Below are 25,894 nucleotides of genomic sequence, written 5' to 3'. Positions count from 1 at the left end.
AAGAAGCATACTGGTACCGATTTTCAAGAATAAGAGCGATGTGCAGAACTGTAGCAGCTACAGAGGTATAAAGTGGATCAGCCACAGCATGAAGATATGGGAAAGAGTAATAGAAGCTAGGTTGAGAGGAGAGGTGATGATTAGCGAGCAGCAGTATGGTTTCATGCCACGAAAGAGTACCACAGATGTGATGTTTGCTTTGAGAATGTTGATTGAGAAGTATAGAGAAGGCCAGAAGGAGTTACATTGTGTCTGTGGGTTTAGAGAAGGCACATGACAGGGTGCCAAGAGACGAGGTGTGGTATGGTATGAGGAAATTAGCAGTTGCAGAGAAGTATGTAGGAGTGGTGCAGGATATGTATGTGAGGGCAGTGTGACAATGGTGAGGTCTGTGGTTGGAATGACAGATGGGTTCAAGGTGGAGGTGGGATTACATCAAGAATCGGCTCTGAGCCCTTTCTTTTTTGCAGTGGTGATGGACAGGTTGCCAGACAAAATCAGGCAGGAGTCTCCGTGGACTATTATGTTCGCAGATGACATTGTGATCTGTAGTGAGAGTAGGGAGCAGGTTGAGGAGAGCCTGGAGAGGTGGAGGTATGCACTGGAGAGAAGAGGAATGAAAGTCAGTAGGAGCAAGGCGGAGAACAGTGGAATGGTGAGGATGCAAGGAGTAAAGGTGATGAAGGCAGGGTGGAGTGGGTGGAGAAGCATGTCAGGAGTGATTCGTGACTGAAGGGTACCAGCAAAAGTTAATGGGAAGCGTTACAAAATGGTTGTGAGACTAGCTATGTTGTATGGTTTGAAGACAGTGGCACTGACGAAAAGACAGGAGGTGGAGGTGGCAGAGTTGAAGATGCTAAGATTTTCACTGGGAGTGACAAAGAACGACAGGATTAGGAACAAGTATATTAGAGGGACAGCTCAGGTTGGATGGTTTGGAGACAAAGCAAGAGAGGCAAGATTGAGATGGCTTGGACATGTGCGGAGGAGAGATGCTGGGTATATTGGGAGAAGGATGCTGAATATGGAGCTGCCAGGGAAGAGGAAAAGAGGAAGGCCGAAGAGGAGGTTTATGGGTGTGGTGAGGGAGGACATGCAGGTGGCTGGTGTGACAGAGGAAGATGCAGAGGACAGGAAGAAATGGAAACGGATGATCTGCTGTGACGACCCCTAACGGGAGCACCCGAAAGTAGTAGTAGATTCTGATGATGATGATGATGATGTAGACCTGTCTGCAAGCCTTCAGACCCCTAACCTGATATATCGCATTTAGGAAATAGTCCATTTTGGGTAAGTAGTTTGGTTTTGGTGACCTCCTAGTCACCTGACGTCCTCTGAAGCTGACTAGGTGGTCCTTCAATGTGGCCTGGGCCACACATGCGTTTACACTTCAGATGCGATGTGGGCAAATGTGTCCCAACCTACCTCCTACTGTGGCCGGAGCGATCTGATCTCAAGACGCATTGAGGACACTTTGGGCGCATTCACACCTGTATGTACAGCTGTCCACTCGTGATTGGATCACCCCAGATGAATGTTAATGTCAGGTATAAACAGTCTCTCTCTCTCTCTGTCTCTCTGTCTCTGTCTCTCTCTCTCTCTCTCTCTGTCTCTCTCGCTCTTGCTCTGTCTCTCTTTCTCTATCTCTGCCCTACCACTTTAGTGTTCACGGAGGCACTGTGTGCTTCAGAACCTGGCAACAAGAATAGTGTGTGTGTGTGTGTGTGTGTGTGTGTGTGTGTGTGTGTGTGTGTGTGTGAGAGAGAGTGTTTGTGTGGTTACGTATTTGTGTCTTTGTGTTTGTGTGTGTGCATCCACGTGTATGTAGCAGGGGCTAAGCCAATTTACATTCACCACCATGAGCCACCTCAGCTTCAGCAGCCCCGAAGAGATGGCCCTTTGAGCTGCATTGAAAGAGAGGGTGTGTGTGTCTGTGTGTGTGTGTGTGTGTGTGTGTGTCTGTGTGTGTGAGGGAGAGAGGGAAGGAGAGAGAAAGGCACAAAGGATGGGAACCACAGAGACTGTGAGAGAGAGAGAGAGAAAAAAACAATATACCCCGTGTGGGTATAGCACGGGGAATGAGCAATGTGTGCGCATCTGTCTATGTGTGGGGTTTTTTTTTTCACCAAACACGTGTGTTTGTTTTTATGTGTTTCCGTGTTTGTGCTAGTGATTTTTTACATGTGCATCTACAGTTACTTGCCTTGAGGCAAATCACAGCCATGATTACTCTCAGAGAGCCGAATTCGGCTAAATCTTTCTGGGTGGCCTCTGAGCATCTTCCGGGTTGTCCACGCTTTGATTTTACCACACCCGCCATTCTCAAGGTCACTTGTATAACAGGCACGTTCAAATTCCCAGTTAGCGTTCTGCAGAAACCAGGCAGGCAGGAGCCTGTTAAAGGTCCACTCCGTGATTTCGTCAGGGGGAAAATGCCTGGGGACGAACTCGCGTGCTTTTTCTAGCTGTAAAACAACATGTCGGAGTTCAGGTTAACAGCTCAAAGAAGTGAAAGTCAAACCGGCCGGCTTGACGTGAAGAATAGACGCTAAATGAAGAAGGGCCGACATGACTAATAGGGAATCAGACAAGGAGAAAGCATCCTGGAAGCGATGTGATCCACAGGCCGGGTGCTATTCTGCAGACACAGGGTTGAATCACCGCGCCATTTGTATGCAGGCACTTACTGTTTTTGATGGGATGTGCAAGGAAAGGACGGGTGAGATCATCCATCCATCCATACATTATCTGAACCGCTTATCCTGCTCTCAGGGTCGCGGGGATGCAGGGGCCTATTCCCGGCGGTCGTTTCACCTGACCTGCATGTTTTTGGACTGTGGGAGGAAACCGGAGCCCCCGGAAGAAACCCATACAGACACAGGGAGAACATGCACACGCCACACAGAGGACGACCTGGGACGACCCACCAAGGTTGTCGACTACCCCGGGGCTCGAACCCAGGACTTTCTTAGTGTGAGGCGACGGCGCTAACCACTGCGCCACCATGCTGCCGGGTGAGATCAGATGTCATTAAATCATATTAGCTGTACTTCATCAATCCCTGAGTAAAGTCATATGATCAGATTGTAGCGGCGCGGTGATACAGCGGCAAAGCCTCAAGTACATGGATAGAGAGATCGCCAAATAGCTTATAATTTAAGTACTGTTGTAAAGTCAACTCTCCTTCCTCGGGCTAAAAAGATCATTTAAATGGGCCGTCTGAAGCTTAATCCTATTTCTGCCTTCACCGCTCACCCAAAGCGTATGGCAGTGATTGGAAAGTTGTGAGAATTTCAGACAGCTCAAGCAAAAAAAAAAAGAAAAAGAAGAAAAAATGTAATAATAAAAAAAGGTGCGATGTAGAAGATGTGGGAAAGCGAGGGACGAAGGTGGGAATGTAAGCGGGTGGGAGCTGTGATGAAAACGTAGCCGGTGCATCGGGGGGGGGGGGGGGGAGATAATGGATAATGTGACAGCTGAAAGGGAGAGAGAAACGGAGGGAGAGGGAAGACAGGGAAAGTCGATGGAATTGATGACCCTCAGGAATGCGGCAAAATGCGTAACGGTGCGACGGGGAGCATCAGGATCATGTGTCTGCTCACATGCACGCACACATGCATGCATGCACACACATGCACGAAGGCTCGCATGTATGCACACATGCACACACACACAAACACACACCCACACAGAGTGAATACTGAACCCACCCATGCAGGTATCCACACAGACACTCCCTGCTGCTACACATTCTCCCTCTCTCCGTCTGTCTCTCGGCTGATGGGCTATAAATAGCTGGAACTGAGCCCTCGCTAATTCCTTCATTCAGATTCCAGGGGAAAGGCGAATGCATGCGGTCTATGATGCTCGCCCTGACAAGAAACTACAGGAAGCTGTGGACGGTTGCCAAGACAACTCCTCCGCCCGACTTCCCCCCTCTGTGTCTTCGATCTAAACTCAGCACTTTCACTCTTGACTCCATACTTTGCGGGTCCTTGCATTCTCACCGTTTTTTTCCCCCTTTTTTCCCCCAAGTTGGACACTCAAGTTGGACGGTTTGGAGACAAAGCAAGAGAGGCAAGATTGAGATGGTTTGGACATGTGTGGAGGAGAGATGCTGGGTATATTGGGAGAAGGATGCTGAATATGGAGCTGCCAGGGAAGAGGAAAAGAGGAAGGCCAAAGAGGAGGTTTATGGATGTGGTGAGGGAGGACATGCAGGTGGCTGGTGTGACAGAGGAGGATGCAGAGGACAGGAAGAGGTGGAAAGGGATGATCCGCTGTAGCGACCCCTAGCAGGAGCAGCTGAAAGTAGTAGTAGTAGTTTCCCTTTTTTTCCCCCAACTGTACCCGGCCAATTACCCCACTCTTCCAAGCTGTTCCGGTAATTGTCCCACCCCCGCTGCTGATTACCCCGTCTCCAGACTAACCACATGCCTCCTCCGATACATGTGGACTCGCCAGCCACTTTTTTTTCACCTGACAGTGAGGAGTTTCACCAGGGGGATGTAGCGCGTGGGAGAATCATGGTATTCCCCACAGTTCTCCGTCCCCCACCCCGAACAGGTGCCCGACCAACCAGAGGAGGCGCTAGTGCAGCCACCAGGACACGTACCCACATCCGGCTTCCCACCTGCAGACACGGCCAATTGTGTCTGTAGAGACGCCCGACCAAGCTGGAGGTAACACGGGGATTCGAACGGCCGATCCCTGTGTTGGTAGACGACGGAATAGACCGCTACGCTACCCGGACACCCACACTTTTTTTTTAACAACCAATTCTGTTGCATTTAAATGAAGCGTGTTGCTGAAAATTAGTCACCGACTTCTGTCTTTATACAATACTTTAAAATGACTCAGGGTGACATGATGTCAAACTCCCATAAACCTTAGAACGGCATTAATAATTTTCCAACTCAGTAATGTAATCCAATCACGTTGACCCAATTGATTCATTTCCTTCTTCTCATAAATTAATATAACACAAAAATGACAAGTTTTATTTTTCAATCATAAAAACAATGAAATACATTGTGAATGGTCATTAAAAGTTGCTGCCATTATTTTAAGATATATACGAATTGTCAGTTAATTTTAAGGTCCATAGTCACGCATAATAAATATCCTCGAACTTTCAAAGATGCCTCGAAGAAAGCCAACAGGAGTATATCACCTTTTCAAGAGTGAGTGTAATCTCTCTACCAACACGGGGATCGCTGGTTCGAATCCCCGTGTTTGCGGGTGGGAAGCCGGATGTGGGTGTGTGTCCTGGTTGCTGCACTAGCGCCTCCTCTGGTCGGTCGGGGCGCCTGTTCAAGGGGGAGGGGGAACTGGGGGGAGTAGCGTGATCCTCCCATGCACTACGTCCCCCTGGCGAAACTCCTCACTGTCAGGTGAAAAGAAGCGGCTGGCGACTCCACATGTATCAGAGGAGACATGTGGTAGTCTGCAGCCCTCCTCCGGATCGGCAGAAGGGGATGGAGCTGCGACCGGGGCGGTTTGGAAGAGTGGGATAGTTGGCCATGTGCAATTGGGGAGAAAAAGGGATTAAAAAAACAAAGAGCGCATGTAATCTGATTACAGTAACCCTGCTAAAAGTAATCACTCCCTCCTCAGCCCTCCTCATTACTGCTCTCTTAGCTCTTAGTTTTCCCCCCTAGTTTCATTTGCATTCATATGTTTGCTTTCTTTATTCTGCCGACCTAGATTTCTGAATAGAAAGTAGCTAGTTGTTAGATGACGTGATGCCGCGCACACACTAACGCACAAACACACAAACCTATGCACACATACAACCAACCGCAAGCGTCCTTTGTAATCGTCTCAAATGGACAGAGACACACACAAACTGTCCGGCTGACACACACACACATACACACACACCACTCTCATCCATGGTAGTTGCGATTGGCCCCTCCCACACTTGTTTGGTCTGCCATTAAGACTGAATGTAAGCACAAAGCAGGAAGTGGACTTTGGCTGTGAGTTGATGCTCCTTTCTCTGACCACAAGCCCCAGAGCAACACAAAGCCCCGGCTGACCCTGTGAAGCCTCGTCTGCTGCACGGGGAGCGCCTCACAAAGCAGAGCTGCACAGAGAGGGGCTCTCTGAGAAGGGAGCAGGTGCTGTAAAGGGGGACGTTTCATGAAGATCTATTTTGTTTGCGAGAGGTGAAGGAGAAGCGTAAATGGATCCTTCCATTCCTCCTTATAATATCATCCTGCCATCATCCGTACAATATCTGGTGTGTATTGAGATGGAACGTTCTACTGAGACTCTCTCTCTACCTCCCTCTTCACGTGTCCTTGGTTTTTCTTTCTGTATTGGAGATTTCTTTTATGCCCCCTTGGTTTTTCGTCAGTGTTGCAATATGAGGGAAATCTCACATGTGTGACCTTATGTTTTATTTGTGTGTTTGTAAAGAAAAAAAAAAAGTGAAATCCGACGACAAGTGCGCGGCCTCACGCTGTACGTTACGTCAACCATTGTTCTGGGAGGTTGAGCCTCCCCACGGCAATGTAGTGATCTAGTTTTTCTCCTGCAACCCTCCGTTTCATCCTCCCTTTTTTTTCTTGAGGGCAATCAACAGAAGTTAGTGGGAGAGTGTACGAGGAAGAGGAGGCAGGAAAGACACGGAGCAGAATAATCAAGTTTCATTCTGGCATCAAAAGCAATATATATCATATTCCCACTGCAGCATGCCTGCACCCCCCCCCTCTCTCTCTCTCTCTCTCTTTCTTTCTCTTACTCTTGCATTATTTATCTGTTTGTTTTTATCTTATTTATTTATTCATCTCCACCCCTTTCGGCGACAGCAGCGTCACGGCGCAGCCCTCGCCTTCCGTGCACATTATCTTGTTAGTATCGAACCGTTCTTGATGAATCTCTTCAGAAATGTGAAGTATTGCAGAATGGGGGGGGGGATGTGAGGGGCTTTAGTTTGATGCATCAAGATGGATGAGGTATTGGCGAGAATAATTTATGAGGTCTCAACCTCATGCTGAGGCCCTTTGTTGGCCTCGTCTGAGGAAGCGCTATGCTGAGGTTAGTGGTTCAACTCCCGTTGGGATGATCCGGCAGAAACAATGTGTGGACTCTTAAATGTGACTAATTGAATTGAACTGGCTGCTTAAAAGGCATTTAGTATCAGCTAGCGGGGGTGATGCCTTCTTCTTAGCACTTATTAGAATACTTTTTGTCAGATTCTGGATGGTGTAATCAGTTGAATGTGGTCCTAATCACCTTTAAGAGTAACACACACACACACACACACACACACACACACACACACACACACCCCAGTATCAGCCGTGCTTTGCTTTGAAAAATGCGTAGAATAGGACATTTGTGCAGGGACTGTGTGCGACTAGCACAGACAAGAAAGGGGGAGTGATTGGTTGGTGGTCAGACTGTCTCACGGTGGCCCAGTGGTTAGCGCTGTCACCTCACAGCAAGAAGATCCTGGGTTTGAACCCTGGGGTTGTCCAACCTTGGGGGGGGGGGGGTAATCCCAAGAAACATGCGTGTTAGGGTTAATATCCTGTCTGTGCCGCTGACCAAGGCAATAGGAAGAAATAACTGGAGTTGGTTCTTGGGCACTGCATGGCAGCTGCCCACTGCTCCTAGCTACAAAACTAGGACGGGTTATATGCAGAGGGAATTTCATTGCATGTATATACAAATGACGAGGAGTATTATATTCTATTCTATTAGTGGCTTGGGTAACGTGCATGCTTTCTTGCATGTGTTATATGTCTGTGGACAAAAGTATCTAGGCATGTAAGCATTCTGGACTGCACGCCTATGGCAGGGTTCATCCAGCATGTTTGCAATTTTGGCAGTTTTACAACAGGAAATGCAAATGTGGATTGTATCATATTTGCACAGAGATGTTGAAATTTCATGCTGGACTCATGCCTTTCATCAATACAAAGCCATATCATTCTGTTTTTGCTTCTTCTTTTTTTCCACGCATAAAACAGTCTTAACAGTTACCCTTACAAGTCTGGGTCTGTGTTAACAACAGCTGACTGTAAAGAGAAGAATGCAGATTGTCTTCGAGTCGGCGGCTGTGATGATGGCCAGTCCTTCCCTCCCCTCCTACATCCATCCAGCTTGACTCTGCAGGATCCAGATGAAAACGTCTCTCTGTGATTTATGGGGCATCATCTTGGAATCAGTGTGGCCCCTCCCCTTCACCTCCAGTGAAGGAACGACACGCCAGGGCCACAGCGACTTCCCCATGGTCCTAAAGCTGTTCTCCCTAGGGAACGCTGGAAAACCAGCGCGACATACTGCAGACCCACTTCGCCTTGTGTGGGACAAAATACAGTGAGAAGTAGTGCTGCCTCATCAACCTCACACTAAATGTAATGCAGTGCAGGTATGGCCAGGAGAGGTGGAAAGTAATGAGTTATGAATTACTACTCTCGTTACAGTACTTGCTTATAACAGTACATTTTTGAGTATACATGAAAAATCATAGTGCGTTTACTTTTACTTTAAGTTGATTCATGTTTAAGTATTCTCCTTTGCTATTTTCATTTTAGAAACGATTACAAAATAGAAATAAATAAATAAATGATTTATTTGAATAAGTATTAAAGGTATAATATACAACATTTCTGCATTACAATGTCTAAAAATGACTAGCCCTATGTGATTATTTTGTTGAATTGTGTACTTACACTATCCGAAATGTTTCCAACAACGTTCAAACGCAGAGAAATCTGTAATTTTATTCAAGGTACCCGTGTATTTCCCTCTAGTTGCTATAACTTCCGGAGAAACATGGGAAACACCAGATGAGCTAGCTAGCCAGTCCATTGTTTACTATTGTTTGTATTGCTTACTCATGATGGAGCACGATTACTCATTGCCGTTTGCCGCGCGTTCTGTCGCCAAAGCTGTCCTTGTAAACTTAGCCTAGTTATAAGGTAAATTCTTACTACGTTGTGATTTACGTATTACTAATATAAAAGCGGTTGCACCATGGAGATAAGTTATCTAAGTAACAACTAAGTAGTTATACATGCCCTAGGGTAGGTGTAAATCATACAGTGTCACAAAATTATACTCGGCAACAATAATACAGCATTTTTTCTGTCACACAGCACATTTTTTTTCATTAATTGCATACCATTTTTCTACACAGTAATCCAGTAGACACCTAATTTATGATTTTCAATATTGATCTAGCTTACTATGACATGCTACCACGGAGAACAGTGCTGGGCTACACCACGATTGAATTCGCCGCATAACATAAGCTGCAGTAGCTGTATGGGTAGTCGACTCATCTAACACCGTGTCCTAACTGGGCGCGAGTGTCCAACTATTGTGTCGCATCAGACGCTCTCTGTCCACACTGAAGCCATCATGCAAACACACCACGTACCTATCAGCTGTGCACTCCAGATCAGACTGGAGACGTTCCTCGTCCATGAAACAGCGGTTTTCAAGGCGAGCAACAAGAAGTAAATAAAAACAGGGTGTCTGAAAAAAGTTCAGCTCGTAAAGGCGCACCGCACACTCCCGTTCAGTATATTCCAGTAGAAAATAAAGTAATCAGAGCATCCGGGTGGAGTGGCGGTTGGTGGAGTTCCATTGCCTACCAACACAGGGATCACTGGTCGAATCCCCATGTTACCTCTGGTTTGGTTGGGTGTCCCTACAGACACAATTGGCCGTGTCTGCGGGTGGGAAGCCGGATGTTGGTAGGTGTCCTGGTCGCTGCACTAGCGCCTCCTCTGGTTGGTCAGGGCCCATGTTCGGGGGCAGAGGGGGAACAGCATGATCCTCCCACGCGCTATACCCCCTGGCGAAACACCTCACTGTGAGGTGGAAAGAAGCGGCTTGGCGACTCAACATGTTTCGGAGGAGGCATGTGGTAGTCTGCAGCCCTCCCCAGATCAGCAGGGTGGGTGGAGCAGTGACCGGGACGGCTCAAAAGAGTGGGGTAAATGGCCAAGTACAATTGGGGAGAAAAAGGGGGGAATCCAATAAATAAATAAATAGCTCGATAAATAAATAAAGCAATCAAACTGATTTTATCTCTGACGCTCGCTCATGTCGCATTCAGTTAGGACACGGTTTAATGGTAAGTTAGCAAGCCAACATTACGTTAGTTAATGTTACTTATGGCTATTTCTACTACTACTACTACTTTCAGCTGTTCCCGTTAGAGGTCACCACAGCAGATCATCCGTTTCCATGTCTTCCTGTCCTCTGCATCTTCCTCTGTCACACCATCCACCTGCATGTCCTCTCTCACCACATCCATAAACCTCCTCTTTGGCCTTCCTCTTTTCCTCTTCCCTGGCAGCTCCATATTCAGCATCCTTCCCCCAGTATACCCAGCATCTCTCCTCCACACGTGTCCAAGCCATCTCAATCTTGCCTCTCTTGCTTTATCTCCAAACCGTCCAACCTGAGCTGTCCCTCTAATATACTTGGTCCTAATCCTGCCGTTCTTTGTCACTCCCAATGAAAATCTTAGCATCTTCAACTCTGCCACCTCCACCTCCTGTCTTTTCGTCAGTGCCACTGTCTCCAAACCATATAACATAGCTAGTCTCACAACCATTTTGTAAAGCTCCCCTTTAACTCTTGCTGGTACCCTTCTTTCACAAATCCCTCCTGACACTCTTCTCCACCCACTCCACCCTGCCTGCACTCTCTTCTTCACCTCTCTCCTGCACTCACCGTTACTTTGGACAGTTGACCCCAAGTATTTAAACTCATACGCCCTCGTTACCTTTACTGCTTGCATCCTCACCATTCCACTGTCCTCCCTCTCATTCACGCATATGTATTCATCTTTTTCCGACTGACTTTCATTCCTCTTCTCTCCAGTGCATACCTCCACCTCTCCAGGCTCTCCTCCACCTGCAACCTACTCTCACTACAGATCACAATGTCATCCGCAAACATCAAAGTCCACGAAGGCTCCTGCCTGATCTTGTCTGTCAACCTCTCCATCACCATTGCAACGAAGGAAGGGTTCAGAGTCGATCCTTGATGTAATCCCACCTCCACCTTGAACCCATCTGTCTTTCCAACCACACACCTCACTACTGCACCACTCCTACATACTTCTCTGCCACTCCCGATTTCCTCATACAATACCACACCCCCTCTCTCGGCACCCTGTCATGTGCCTTCTCTAAATCAACAAAAGACAGATTGTAACTCCTTCTGGCCTTCTCTATACTTCTCCATCAACATTCTCAAAGCAAACACCACATTTGTGGTGCTTTATCATGGCATGAAACCATACTGCTGCTCGCTAATCATCACCGCTCCTCTTAACCTAGCTTCTATTACTCTTTCTCATATCTTCATGCTGTGGCTGATCAACTTTATACCTCTGCAGTTACTACAGTTCTGCACATCGCCCTTATTCTTGAAAATCGGTACCAGTATGCTTCTTCTCCACTCCTCAGGCATCCTCTCACTTTCCAAGATTGTGTTAAACAATCTAGTTAAAAACCCCACTGTCATCTCTCCTAAACACCTCCATGCCTCCACAGGTATGTCATCGGCACCAACTGCCTTTCCACTCTTCATCCTCTTCATAGCTGCCCTCGCTTCCTCCTTGCTAATCCACTGAACTTCCTGATTCACTATCCCCACATCATCCAACCTTCTCCCGCTCTCAGTTTCTTCATTCATCGGCCCTTCAAAGTGCTCCCTCCACCTTCTCAGCACACTCTCCTCAATTGTCAGCACATTTCCATCTCTACCGTTGGTCGCCCTAACTTGCTCCACATCCTTCCCAGCTTGGTCCCTCTGTCTAGCCAATTGGTACAAATCCTTTTCTCCTTCCTTAGTGACTAACCTATCATACAACTCACCATATGCCTTTTCTTTTGCCTGTGCCACCTCTCTCTTATCTTTATGCTGCATTTCATTGTACTCCTGTCTACTTTCTTCATCTCTCCCCCTATCACACTTCTTCTTTGCCAACCTCCTCCTCTATATACTTTGCGGTACTTCCTCATTCCACCACAAAGTCTCGTTGTCTTCCTTCCTTTGTCCAGATGACACACCAAGTACCTTCCTAGCTGTCTCCCTCACTATTTCTGCAGTGGTTTCCCAGCCATCTGGCAACTCCTCACTACCACCCAGTGCCTGTCTTAACTCCTGCCTGAACTCCACACAACAGTCTTCCTTCTTCAACTTCCACCATTTGATCCTTGGCTCTGCCTTCACTCTCTTGCTCTTCTTGGTCTCCAAAGTCAAAGTTACTTGCGGCTATTTCATTAGAATGAAATGACATAACGTTAATAAACGTGACCAAATGCATCGTGAATAAAACTTTAACACATTACCTCGTCCATGAACATGATTTCTGCCTGAGTCACGTCAGATAGATTTTAATCGGCAATTGTGTTTATTTTTTTTACAATGAAGACAACAGCTCCCATGATCCCATGCTACATTATGATGTCATCAAACTCAATCTTTTATTGTTTTTTTTATCTTTTATTGTTTTGAGAAACCACTAGCGGCAATAGTTACATACTGTGCATTTAAGTGTTGCCAATACAAGGTGTTTTTGGAGATTTACATGACCTTTACATTACGTTTGGTTTGTTTAGACATTGTGTTTTTCTAGGTTGTTTCCAATCACATTTCCATATATTTAGAGCTTCAGCTGTCTGTCAACATGACAAGAGCAAAAGTAACTCACAAATTAGATACTCAAGTAGTTTTTCATTTATTGTTGAGCAGTTTTCTTCATCAGAGCTTAATCCATACTTGTGCTCAGTATTTTTAGTTACATAAGATTTGTCAGTACTGTTTCCCACTTCTGACAGCATGATACAGCTTGCTCTTTTATAGCAACAGCAAGCAGCATTTATAGTAATTGTTAATTGGTTCCTGGTTAGTAAGTTGTGAAAGACAGCTGGAATGAGTCTCAACTTGAGGGGGGGGGGTTTAGAGTTGGTATAACATTGCGTTTCCAGCATATATTACCTCTATACGTGATGCTATTAACGATCTAATTTAGTGCTGCCACATTTCATTACTTTATTTGGCATTGTGAGGATAAGTGGGTCACCCCAACACATTTTGTATCAAAGGCTAACAGAAGAAGTATGTAAATCTTCATGATTAGGTTCTAATTTCCGAACATGTAATGCAAATCACTTGAAATTTCACAAGTGTATTGCTTCAGTAAGCTGTTGCTGAAAAGATATATGCTTAGCCATCCCAGCCTGCTAAGTACTTAGGCAATAGCTAAGGAACCATGAGGAACCACCAAATGTTACCGTGTTCGTTTATCTATGAACCAAACATATGTGTTCATGTTAGCGTGTCCTATTTCATCCGTTTGCACCGACAGTTGCATTAAGAAGTCATTTTGGAGATTAAATCTAGTTAAAACTAGAGGGGATTTTAAGGATTCTGTCTTAGGGGCGCGCTCAAGAAGGATATGAGTTACAGCGCTCAGGAGATGCTGAGAGAGATGCTGTTTATGTTTTAAGGGTAAAAAGAATAGAAACAGGGTTAATCGAGGGGGGAGGATGGTAGTAGAAAACGGGAGAGGATGAGTAACAGAGCAATGTGTCATACGGCTCTTGGCTAAAATGTAACTAAGAAGTAATGGGTCAAAGCAAGGTAAAAAAAAAGTCACTATCATGGCATCCGTGGTACAGAAGCATTTCAGGCTACCACAGCTTTGTTAACGCGGGTCACACTGTGCAGCCCATAACTGGCACAGTATCATTAGCTCTACTGAACAAATAAGCTTTTTGTAAGGGATGGCTTGGTCTCAATGACAGTTATAATTCTCACCGAAGGAAAAATAAGTAAGCCATTTTAATTGAATCATTTGAACCCAATGGCTGGGTCAGTTCAATTTAGCTACAGTCTTGCACATTATCGACATGGTCACATCAGGTCAAAACTTGCTCAAAGTCTCCACGACTTTGGTCTTCCACATTACTCTTCATATCTTTATGGGTCCGTTCTCACCCACGCCGTCTGTCATTATCTCTGACATCTTATACAGCTGCAGCTCTTTTCCTGTCTTCGGTGATTTGCAGCAATTATATTTGATTTAGGCGGCATGGTGGCGCAGTGGTTAGTGCAGTTGCCTCACAGCAAGAAGGTCCTGGGTTTGAGCCCCGGGGTAGTCCAACCTTGGGGGTCATCCTGGGTCGTCCTCTGTGTGGAGTTTGCATGTTCTCCCCATGTCTGCGTGGGTTTCCTCCGGGTGCTCCGGTTTCCTCCCACAGTCCAAAGACATGTAGGTCAGGTGAATCGGCCATGCCGAATTGTCGCTAGGTGTGTGTGTGTGTGTGTGTCTGTGTGTGTGTGTGTGTCTGTGTGTGTGTGATGGACAGGCGGCCTGTCCAAGGTGTCTCTCCGCCTGCCACCCAGTGACTGCTGGGACAGGCTCCAGCATCCCGCGACCTGAATTCGGATAGGCGGCTTGGATAATGGAAATGGAAAATGGAAATATTTGATTTATGACCTAAACTTACAACAGCGTGCTTACTTGCATGTCGTGAGTTGGAGATACGGTAGCTAACGTTCAGGTTACTCGCGTAACACCATCTGTGGGCCAACAACTAATACCAAACAAATACCAGTTATAGCATCATATTTGAAATGTTTACTGTTTACTGTACTCTACATTGTACGTATTATGGTACGCTGTGTCATGTCCATCACTTTATCACCTCTTATTTCACCTATGTAGTCAATCCTTGTGTATATATCTGAAGATTGTTGTGTTGTCGTGTTGTTATTCTATGTTAAGTACACTTGAGAGAGCCACGAAACCGGAGTCAAATTCCATGTGTGTGCAAACAACCTACATGGCCAACAAACATGATTCTGATTCTGAAATGTTCAACATTTCCCACCTTAAAGTCATAGCACCATTGTTAGCCTACTTATCAGCCATGTGCATACATGGCCACTGTATGTGTGTGTGTGTGTGTGTGTGTGTTGGCATGCTAGGGTTTGATTTTGTAGGTATAGTTGTGCGTGTGTATTATGAAGTGAAGAGATGAATTGATAAACCCCAGCGGACTGTTTAATGTTATTGATCCGCACGGGCACCGCCTCCTCCGACCCCTATATCCCCCTCTTCTCATCTCCTATCCCCCCCTCCACCCTTTTCTCTTCTTCTCTCCCCCAGAGTGGGCAGGGGATATGAAAGACTGGCTCTGATGAGGATGGAGAGAATGAGGGGAGAGAGGAGGAGCAGAGAGGTAGACAGATATAAATATATGTAATAGATAGCCATCCCCTCGACCCCTGGGGTAGCTTGGAAATGCTGATGGAGCAATAGCGTGCCTCACTTGGTCATCATACACACACACACACACACACACACACACACACACACAGACACACACACACACACACACACATGGAAATACTCACACACAAATACATGTACATAAACACAGAGGGGAACACACATGTACATAAATACTTACATACATATACATACAATCATATATACATGTATGTATGTATGTATGTATGTATGTATGTATGTATGTATGTATGTATGTATGTAGTAATGCCGTTTTTTGTTTGTTGTTTTTTTGTTTTTTAACTCAGGTTGGAGCCATAAAAAACTGTTCTGTCTCTGCACATGTGCTCATGTAAAGTACTTTATCTCACTGTGACATTTACATGCACGTGTACTGCAGTAAATTAGGACTGTGTGTGTGTGTGTGTGTGTTTGTGTTCGAGGGGGTGGGTGTGCGAGATAGCCACGGCGTGAAGCCGCTAGCTAGATGATACTTCAGCTGTACATCTGCATGTTGTTAATGCGTGTTATTAATTACTTATAGATCTTATAAAATGTATTCCACATTTAGCTCCCTGGAGTGTTGTTATTTATTGCATGTTTTATTTGTTTGCTTGCATGTTTCTGTGTTTTGTGTACAACAAGCTGCTCCAAACAAATTGCCCCTAGCGGGAATAATAAAGTTATTTGTATTGTATTGTAGTGTGTTATATTGTATAGTATTGTTAATGCATGGCTGTCTCCATCTGTTTGTGTATGTGTGTGCGTGTGTTTGTGTGTGTTTGTGTGTGCGCATTCAGAGAGGCACTCCATGCGTCTCTGAAAAATGTTGGCTTTGTGGAGAAGAAAAAAGCGAGAAGATGTGAACGTTGGTGCCTGACATGTCGTGCTGTGCTCACTTCGGTGCGGGGAGGCCGGGCGGCGAGAGTCTGAAGACAGACCAGCGGAGTGAAGGGCACGCCACGCCGAAGGAGTGTCGGTCTGCTGTGTCAAAGTAGAGGGGAAGTTCTGGCTGTGGGGAGCAGCATCTGGACGCTGCACCGTGCAGTATTGACATGGTAAGGAAAACACAGACGTGTGGAGCCCTCCATACATTGGCACATAAAGACGGTGTAGGTGGATGAGCCAACATGGTCTCACACACACAACACTCATTTTCAACTGGCAGCTCCCAAAATACGTTAATTAGCAGCATTAAGCACTTTATAGAATATTCTTACTGACAGTGTTTTGTCACGTGACTAGTAGATGTGACATGTCACATGGCTAGTACATGTATTATATTAAATCTTTTTGCACTGGCGTCCGGTAGTGTAGCGGTCTATTCCGCTGACTACCAATGTGGGGATCGACAGTTTGAGTCCCCATGTTACCTCCGGCTTGGTCGGGCGTCCCTACAGATGGTGGGAAGCCAGATGTGGGTATGTGTACTGGTCGCTGCACTAGCGCTTCCTGTGGTCGGTCAGGTCGCCTGTTCGAGGGCGAGGGGGAACTGGGGGGAATAGTGTGATCCTCCCATGCGCTAGGTCCCCCTGGCGAAACTCCTCACTGTCAGGTGAAAAGAAGCGGCTGGCGACTCCACATGTATCAGAGGAGGCATGTGGTAGTCTGCAGCCCTCCACGGATCAGCAGAGGGGTGGAGCAGCGACCAGGACAGCTCGGAAGAGTGGGGTAATTGGCCAGATACAATTGCTGAGAAAAAGGGGGAACCCCCCCCCTCCAAAAAAAACAACCCTCTTTTTGCACTATGAGATTAGAAATGGTGAAGTTAAGGTATGGGTTTGGTGTGGTGTGGTTAAGTCAGGATCTGGGAGACCGGCTGTCAATCATAATCATCCACATAAGCAGTAAGTCTTTTGAGAAGTGTATTTCCATTTCCCCCAAAACCCCCTTGGCTGCAACTGGTCACCAACGCCGCATGACTGGCGATGTTTTTTAACCTGTATTTTACATGTTGGTTGCTGTTTTCCGGTTTAGTGTCATCAAATACACACACCTCCAGTCTCGGTGACCACACGTTTGTCATTCTAAGTGCACTGATGGCCTCAAATGGGGTCACAAGTCGCATGGACTACTGGTTAAATTCATATTTAATGTGTTTATATTGAACGTGGCTCCAAAAGCAGTTGAGTAGTACCGAACATTTGACATGTTGATGACACACATCACCTGCCTGTGACACAACGTTGAGAATCGGTATTTTGTAGGAACAGCAGGTATGTTGTGTACAAATGTGTAAGTCCGAAACTGGGCTCAAATGAACACACACACACACCGAAGCACACGGTGTGTGTGTGTGTGTGTGTGTGTGTGTGTGTGTGTGTGTGTGTGTGTGTGTGTGTGTGTGTGTGTGTGTGTGTGTGTGTGTGTGTGTGTGTGTGAGTCCAGTGCAGGATTGTCAGACTCCTAGCTATCATAACTTCAGAGTAAAGTTGGTGTTTTTCTGTGCTTGTGGTGTTGTTTAAATCACAGTGTTTAGCAACACGTACTCTGCCGTGCGTCAGTGGGAAAAGTGTAAAAAGCGGCGACCCGACCACTGGGGTGGATTTAAAGACGATGTGGAAACCAATTGAAATACCAGGTCCTGTACTTGTTCCAGCCGTTGAAAGTGACTCTTCGGGAAATGTTCTTTCTTTGAAAGGTAGTGTTCTGCACATAACTCTCTGCAGGCTCTTCAAAAGGTATAAAAATCAAAAAAATAAATGTGGCACATTTCTTATATTACCCCCGGCAAGGAGAAAAGAGAATGAAGGATGGTCGTGATTTACTTTTTTAAGATATCATACCTGCGGACAAAATGGAAATATTTCTTTTATGTGACTCACATAGCAAATAGTGCCAAGACAGACAAAAATGTCTGAAATTGGATCTGGAAGAGAGAGGTTGGGAGAGGAGGGTTCTTGACAATTTAAAGAAAAAATCAAATGTCATCCAATCCTTTCTCTCATAAAGTACCTGGTAACTACTTTGATGCATGCCTTTTCTTCTCTGGCTTACGACACCTTGAATGGCATGTAAAACCAGGAGGGGTAATGGAAAGAGCCTCCCCCCGTGATATTCTATGGAGATTGTCTCCTACATTTAGTCCCTCGCACAGTCTCTCCCTGTCCTCAGTCAGCACATTGGCTTTCTGTAGCGTTTATGAAGATGTTGAATCTGGAGAACCAGAAGAGAGGAAAAATGCTCTCTGGAATTTCCCCAGACCTTTCTCCATATTAACAAAACTTATCAAGATATCCCTCGCTACGCTCAAAAAAAAAGATCCTCAAAGCTGGAAACTAGCAATAACCCTCAATTCCCGCTGCCAACCTCCTGTTCACTCACCGTCCTCCGTGGGCACGTAGATATTGAGATAGAGGCAGTCCTCGCTCTGGTTCTGGATGTAGATGGCCGCCACGTCGAGGTTGTCCGTGAACCACACGGGGAGCATAATCTCGGGCAGGACGCCGAGCACGTTCTGGGGGCACACAGGAGCAAACTGGGTGGCATTGCGGATCTCCTGCCAGGAGCCAGGGGCTTCGGGCGGCTGGAAGCGACGGTCTCCGATGGGGGCGGTGGCGTAGGGGACACCCAGGTATTGCTCCACGGGGCCCAGGATTTCATTGTTGAGGTCCTTCTTTATGCCCCTCAACTTGCCGTAGTTGGTGGTGACCACGGGGTGTTTAGAAGGGTCCATCCTCTGGCTGGAGGCCAAGGCGAGGAGGAGAGCCAGGCTCAGTGCGCACACCACGCACCCGTTTGACAACATGCTGCGTGGGCTCAGTGTCCAGTTTCGCTGACAGCCCCCGCCCACCTCGCTTCTGTTCAGGAAGTAGAGCAAAGAATAAATGACCAGAGTCGGTTCAGTTCAGTCGATTGCTCTCGGTCCGTTTTGGGTGCACCCAAACTGACTGACTGCTCACGTGGAGGGAGGAGAATGTGACGTTATTGTCTCTTCCTTTGAATGTGGTGTACAACCAATAATTTACAATATACAAGCGTCAGGGTTGAAGGGTGGGAGGAGTCGGGGCGAGGCGAGGCGGTGGGTAAGATCGTGTAAACTGGGAGAACGCTGGTGGGGGATGACGTCGGGGAAGGTCACGCGGTCTCAGGGCCGGATCAATGTTGACGCGGTGCGAGGGCGGTCCGAAACGGTTCCCCTGCCACGCCTCTGTTACGTTCCATCCTCATGGGCTCCTGTCATCCGGTCAGCTCTGGCCAACGCGCTGATCCGGATCAGTGTAGTTATCAGGCACTGGACTCTGCAGAGCAAGAAGGAGGGCGAGAAAGAGGAGGAGAGAGAGATGAGGGGAGAAGAGGAAGGGGTCCAAACAGCCAGAGGCAGAGGAGATGGCGAGAGAGAGAGACAGCAAGATAAAAGATTATAACTCTGTAAAAAAAAAACATATTAAAGCTTTGCAAAAGTGCAACATATTTCCTTAATCATTCCCAGGCGAAAACCATTTACGGATGTGAAAGAAGTAAAACAGAAAAAGAAAACTGAAATAAAACGAGAGAATGTAAAGTACAGTTGAGATCAACTCAGTGTGAGATTTCCTGTTGGAAACGATGACCGGTGCCTCCGCTGGGATTTAGACAACTCATTTCAACGTGTCACAGGCTGAGAAAATAAAAATGTAATCTTCTCCGGTACGCCGAGGCAAAGACAGCCAAACCCCAAACCGCACGTCAACAGAACCTTCTCTGCCTTATTTCGCCTCCTCACGTTTCCGCTATCGCTAGCACGTTCCACCCTGCACACTCCCGGGGAGCCTTGCGGGCAGCACCGCTGCTAACGGTAGAAGCTTATCTCTGGAAGTCATCTATAATGAACGAAGAGACTAAATTGGAGGTGAAGTTCACTGTGTCCTGGTCTGACCTGCACTGGAACGCATGCCGAATCCCTGTAGGTGAACTGAGTTTAACCCATTATGACTAGCATGTGCACACAGAGGACAGCTAATGAGCCATTGTTGTTGTTGGGTTTTTTTCATCCTCGTGTCTCCGCATGAGTCTTAATCTACCAGCTCCGCCATGTATACCACAATAATTATTGTGATTTATTTCGTCTGGGCTGTGCTGATGATGCTGATAATGGTGGAGGTGGAGGTGATGGTAGAGAGCACGGAGCTGGAATGGCAACGAGAGGCTGGAGATTACAGAGGTTGAGCCTTTCGCTGCTCAGAGAGGGCAAAGGTCAACAGTGTCTGCCTGTAAGCAGCTTACAACAGGCCCGGATGCATTAGATCCGGCCTGCCTGCCTGTACCCATTGACGTGTGCAGAAACACACACATACACACACACACACACATACACATTGGAACTGTATGCGCACAAGTCTTGCAGTATACTGTTCGAATATGCAAATTCGCTCATGTTATGCAAACACGTGGACTTGCATGAAGTATAGGATTAGGCCCTCTGTTCAGTAAAATCATGCAATGTGTAAGACATACACTCAATTACGAACCCAGAGCAGAAATGTAAAACAGTGAGATAAGACAGGCGGAGATAAAGAGAGGCTATTACATCTGTGTGAGTGTTCACATACACACACACACACACACACACACACACACACACACACACACACACACACACACACACACACACACACACAGAGGGGTCAGAGGCAGTCTTTGCTGTTGAAATGCTGCCATTGCCTCTCCCTCCTTCTTGCTATTAGCAAGTGGAGCAGGCTCGTCAGCCTTGACTACATGAGGGTCTTTTTTCCTAGTTTGTCCCTTGTTATTGCTTTATCTCAGTCCCATAATTGTCCCATTTAAAGTCATCATTAACCGTGTTATTGCACCGCCTGTGTTAACTCAAGCTCCTCTAGTTATTTATTTATATTTTTTCTAATTGTATGTTTGTTTGTTTGTTTGTTTGGGTTTTTTTGCCTCTGCCATTGCCAAGGAGACCATTTGCATCTGAAAATATGGCCGATGCATCCTGAGGCTGGACGACAGATAATTAGACTGTATAGGTTGAACAGGCTGGCACTCTCGCTCACGCTGATGTAGGACATACGACTATGGGGAGTCACGCGTGTAATAATAGTGCCTTTATGTGCGACATCGTATTTAAGTGGGGTGGCATTCTCTGGCTTGGCATCGTTTACACACAGTGTGGATGGGGAGAGTGCTGTGAAGACAGCATCGTGTTCCCTCAGATGCCAGTAATTGGAAACCAGTGTTACAATGTAGCAGTTGTCTGTTACTATGTAGCAGTTGTCTGTCAGGGCTCAGTTGTCCTGTTTTGGTAAAGTGCACTCGGCCAAACTAAATCATCGGCGTCTGCCTCTGCTCCTAACTATGGAGACTCGGTTGCCCCCCCCAACACACACATGCACACACACATGTACATGCATACACACACACACACACACTCATGCACACACACACACACAATTTGTGTCTTGGTGTGTGTCTGAGAGGCCTGCACATTGTGTCCTCTAATTAAACCACGGAGAGTCTTGAGGCCAGGCTGCCTTGCCCAGCACCCAGGGACAGCACCCACCCACACACACACGCACAATTACAACACCCTAAACTCTCTCTCTCACACACACATGCACACACACAATTACAACACTCTAAACTCACACAGATGGACACATCTATCATGAAACTTTCATCCCCAAAAACACATAAAGGAGAACAAGAGAGAGGAAGAGGAAGAGACAGAAACAGAGAGAGGCAGCCACACAGTGAAAAAAGAAAGAAAGACAGAGAACCTGATAAAAAGATGGACAGAAAAAGAAAGTGCGAAAGAAAGAAAGAGAGTAATGAGGAGAAGGATGCAGGGGAAGGTCCTGGTGTTAATAGAGTTGATTGCCGGCCAGTGGCGAGTGTGAAGTGTCCTTAAGGAGACATGGCATGAGGCCGGGCCTTCATGACCCAGGATGTGCAGCCGCTCAGAGCTGTGGACACTTAATTGAACTCCAGAGTCAAACTGCCAAACAGAGGGGTGAGGTTGGGGGGGTGTCGGGTGAGAGTCAGTTGGTTTCTTGGGGTTTCCATCCAGCCCCTCAGTAATGGGAGAGCTAAGCGGGGGAAGCAGAGGGCCAGTTTACACGAGCCAGCTTTCCTGATAAGCATCCAAGGCCTTGGAAGGCATTTGCCTGGAGGATTCAGGATTTCAGGGTCCATCTGAGTGTTTAATTGGCTAATTGGCTCAATTAGAGCTTTTAATTGGTCCGGCTTTGCTATGAGCGGCAGGAGAGTGAAAGTGATTGATGAAGCGGAGAGAGAGCGGAGAGAGCGGAGAGCTTGGGGAAATATCAGGGATGGTAAGAGAGTCATGCAGGCGAACATGTGTTACCAGGGATGCAATTTGTCTCACTGGGGGTTGTGTAGTTTTACATTGGCTCACACACCAGTCAACTTAGACGACAAGTCAGCGAGCTCTCAGTTGCGATGGGTGGTGCATATTCCAGTCGTATCTTTGCTATTTTGTCGTGTAGTCGCAAAGTTTTCAATCAGCGGGACTCATGTTGATCTGCAGCTACAGATATTAATCAATACATTGCCGTGCAGGTTTTTCCTTAGCACGCTTCATTACTATCGACGCAATGGCAGCAACCTTTCTCTGTGCGTTGTTCTTCAAGCAGTGGCTTCAGTACTGTTTTTGGTGAAACATCGGTTACACTTTATTTTAGGGGGTCGGAAATTACCTAGTAATTTTCTAGTAATAAGGTGGTAATTATCACGTAATTTCTTAGAAATAAGGTTGAAATTACCTTGTTATTTGGCTTAGGGTTAGCTGCAAAATTACCTGTAAAAACTACCACCTTATTACTAGGGAATTACAAGGTAATTTCAAACTTATTTCTAAGAAATAACATGATAATTACCACCTTATTACTAGGAAATTACTAGGTAATTTCCGACCCCCTGAAATAGTGTTACTGAAACTTCCGATAGTGCCAATGAGCCTCTAAGGGAATAATTATCCGTGTAAATTCTGTCAAGTCGGAAGGGAAACGAGAACAAAACATCTACTTGATTGTTGACGGCCAATAAAAAAATGGCTGCCGGGAGATTAAAAAAATGGTAAATGAGAGCATCCGGGTAGCGTAGCGGTCTATTCCGTTGCCTATCACCACGGGGATCGCTGGTTCGAGTCCTCATGTTACCTCCGGCTTGGTCGGACGTCCCTACACAGTTGGCCATGTCTGTGGGTGGGAAGCCGGATGTGGGTATGCGTCCTGGTCGCTACACTAGCACCTCTGGTCGGTCAGGGTGCCTGTTGGGGGGAGGGGGAACTGGGGGAGAATAGTGTGATCCTCCCACGTGCTACGTTCCCCTGATGAAACTCCTCACTGTCGGGTGAAAAGAAGCGGCTGGTGACTCCACATGTATGGGAGGAGGCATGTGGTAGTCTGCATCCCTCCTCGGCTCAGCAGAGGGGGTGGAGCAGCGACCAGGACGGCGCGGAAGAGTGGGGTTATTGGCCAGGTAGAATTAGGGAGAAAAAAAAGGGGGGGGGGGGGTAAATGATAAAAAGAAAAAAAAATTAAACCAGTTGTGTGTGTAACATCAATTGGTCCGTCGCTCAGTTCCATAGAAAATGAACTTCTGGTGACTCATGAGTCGCGGTGTCGGCTGTGTGAAAGCAGCGTCAGGTTGCACACTTGCAACTCGCAGCCACAGGTCAGAGGGCTCAATTTTTCAAACCCCCTTTATCTCTGGGCTCACTTTCTACAAGGCGCCTTTCAAACCATCTTTAACACGCGTACATGCTCACTGACACATGTGCACCATCACACCCGGTCACATCGATACACACCTACACACGTTACGAAAGGTGACATCAGAATAATGGTTTCCTGGAGCACACAAGAAGCAGGTAGACACGGGGGTGGGGGGGTGGGGGGGCACCGGCCTTGCAATGGTGCAATGGCAGGCTATCAATTTAAAATAAAATAAGTTTTAAAAAAACCCTGCTCCTTTCATCCCATGGCAAAGCCTTTTAATTCTTTCCCCCCACACACGGGAGGCCTGTGTGGGTCTGTGCAAACAGCTTTGCAGATAAGATTAAAGAGTTCTCCAGAATGAAACGCTGTTCAAAAACGTGTCGGCTGGCGCGCTGCGGTGCAGGCCTACAGCAGGAGTCTGGAGGTCACGGTGACAAAAGGAAGTCAAACACAGATCTGCAACAAAGCCAACAGAGCACATCCTAATTCCCGCTGAAAGCAATTCCAATTCTGCTCCACTACGGTGAAATGACGTCTTACTGGGGGTGTGTGTGTGTGGGGGGGGGGGTGCAATGAGAACCCAGTGTTTCCCATGTAAAACAAGAGATGTATTCAGAAACACAGGCAAAAATATTGTCGGTTGTCATAATGTGACCACACGCCTGTGTGTGACTGTGCAGGTGTCTGCGCACATTAGAAAAAAAACTGTTGTGTGAAAGGCAGAAGTGCGTTGGCTACATTTGCACACATGTACAAACACACAAACAGACACATAGTCATTATGTTATCACACCTTTCAAAGTCTGACGCTCTTTGAATTAGCGCAGCACATTTGTTTTCACTTTGCTAATTAACACATCAAGGCTAAGACAAGAAAATTGGATAGTTATACACCAATGTGTCAGTGTGTATGTGTGTGTGTGTGTGTGTGTGTATGTGTATGTGTGCATGTGACCGTTTACCCTCATATTTCTAAATTTTGATTTTCGAGTTTTGGTGTATGCTTGATACTGTCACAAGTTTGTATGCATTTTTTTTATGTGTTGTGAGACGTTGTGTGATTGATGCGTTGTGTGAACTTTTATTAGTTGAAAAGATGATTGGACGCCAATATTTCGACTCAGAATACCACTCTGATACTGGGGGATTGGCGAGGAGAGGAAGCCACTGTGTGTGTGTGTGTGTGTGTTTGTGTGTTCCTTTGTATACTGTTTGTATGTTTGCTTTGTTGCTGACAGCTGTTGGCTGGGCTCCAAATAGCCACATTCCCTGCGGGCAGGTCAGCGCTCCTTCACACCCGTGTCATGCCTTTATTTCATTATTTCACATCCCTCCTTCTCACTAACTTGGTTTGGGTTCAACAGAGTGGTGAGGACATGGTGGTCAGAGGTAAGAGCAAGGGAGAGAGCGAGAGAGAGAGAGATCTAAGGAGAAAAGAGGGCACGCTTGGAGAGACAGATATCAGCTGCTGTCTTCGGAAAGATTTGCAACCTCTCCTCTTTCCTCACCTTGCCTGTGGACAGTATATCATGAACTGAAGGCGTGACTCCTTTCCAGGCTGTCAGCCAGCCTCCCGGCCCCCAGTTAAGAAAGATATAGGCACTGTTGCTCTCTTCATATAACACATTATCTGTCAGGCGCCCATATATTTAGCTGGCAATACAAACCCGTGTCATTGGCCTGCAGGTCTACTTTCACCGGGAGGGTTTCAGCGTCTTCCTGTGCACATTACTCCATTTTGAGTTGCCCTACTGCAGACGCTGGGGCCAATTAGAGCCCAGACTGGACTAATGCTTGGGTTGCACTCACAATTGGGCCCGAGTCTGTGCTGGCCTGCGCTTGTGTGCAGATTTCAGGGCAGGCGGGGTGGAAGGTTGGCACAGAGAAATACATGAGGGGTACAGACTCAATCTCTTGCCTCCGGGTCATGTTTCAG

At 46.7% G+C, this 25,894-nt stretch overlaps 1 protein-coding gene across 3 annotated transcripts in view; it reads right to left on the bottom strand.

Moving 5' to 3' along the window:
* The window catches only part of nlgn2a (neuroligin 2a), a 194,540-nt gene extending 175,512 nt beyond the window's left edge, over window positions 1-19,028 (bottom strand). Inside the window, exons 1-2 of one of the 3 annotated variants that reach the window (XM_056299975.1) lie at window positions 18,605-18,725; window positions 15,073-15,084 (exon numbers count right to left, since the gene is read on the bottom strand). In XM_056299975.1, coding sequence (XP_056155950.1) covers window positions 15,073-15,084; window positions 18,605-18,710 — 118 coding nt within the window. In that variant the 5' untranslated portion in view covers window positions 18,711-18,725. Of the gene's footprint in view, window positions 1-11,561; window positions 11,613-15,072; window positions 15,085-18,604 lie in introns of all 3 variants that reach the window. The other 2 variants (XM_056299974.1, XM_056299973.1) reach the window with 2 other exon arrangements.
* Between the last annotated feature and the right edge of the window lie 6,866 nt (window positions 19,029-25,894).

The sequence above is a fragment of the Lampris incognitus genome, chromosome 20, assembly GCF_029633865.1.
Source record: "Lampris incognitus isolate fLamInc1 chromosome 20, fLamInc1.hap2, whole genome shotgun sequence".
NCBI classification, from domain to species: Eukaryota; Metazoa; Chordata; class Actinopteri; order Lampriformes; family Lampridae; genus Lampris; species Lampris incognitus.
This window is presented reverse-complemented; position numbering and strand designations above follow the sequence as displayed.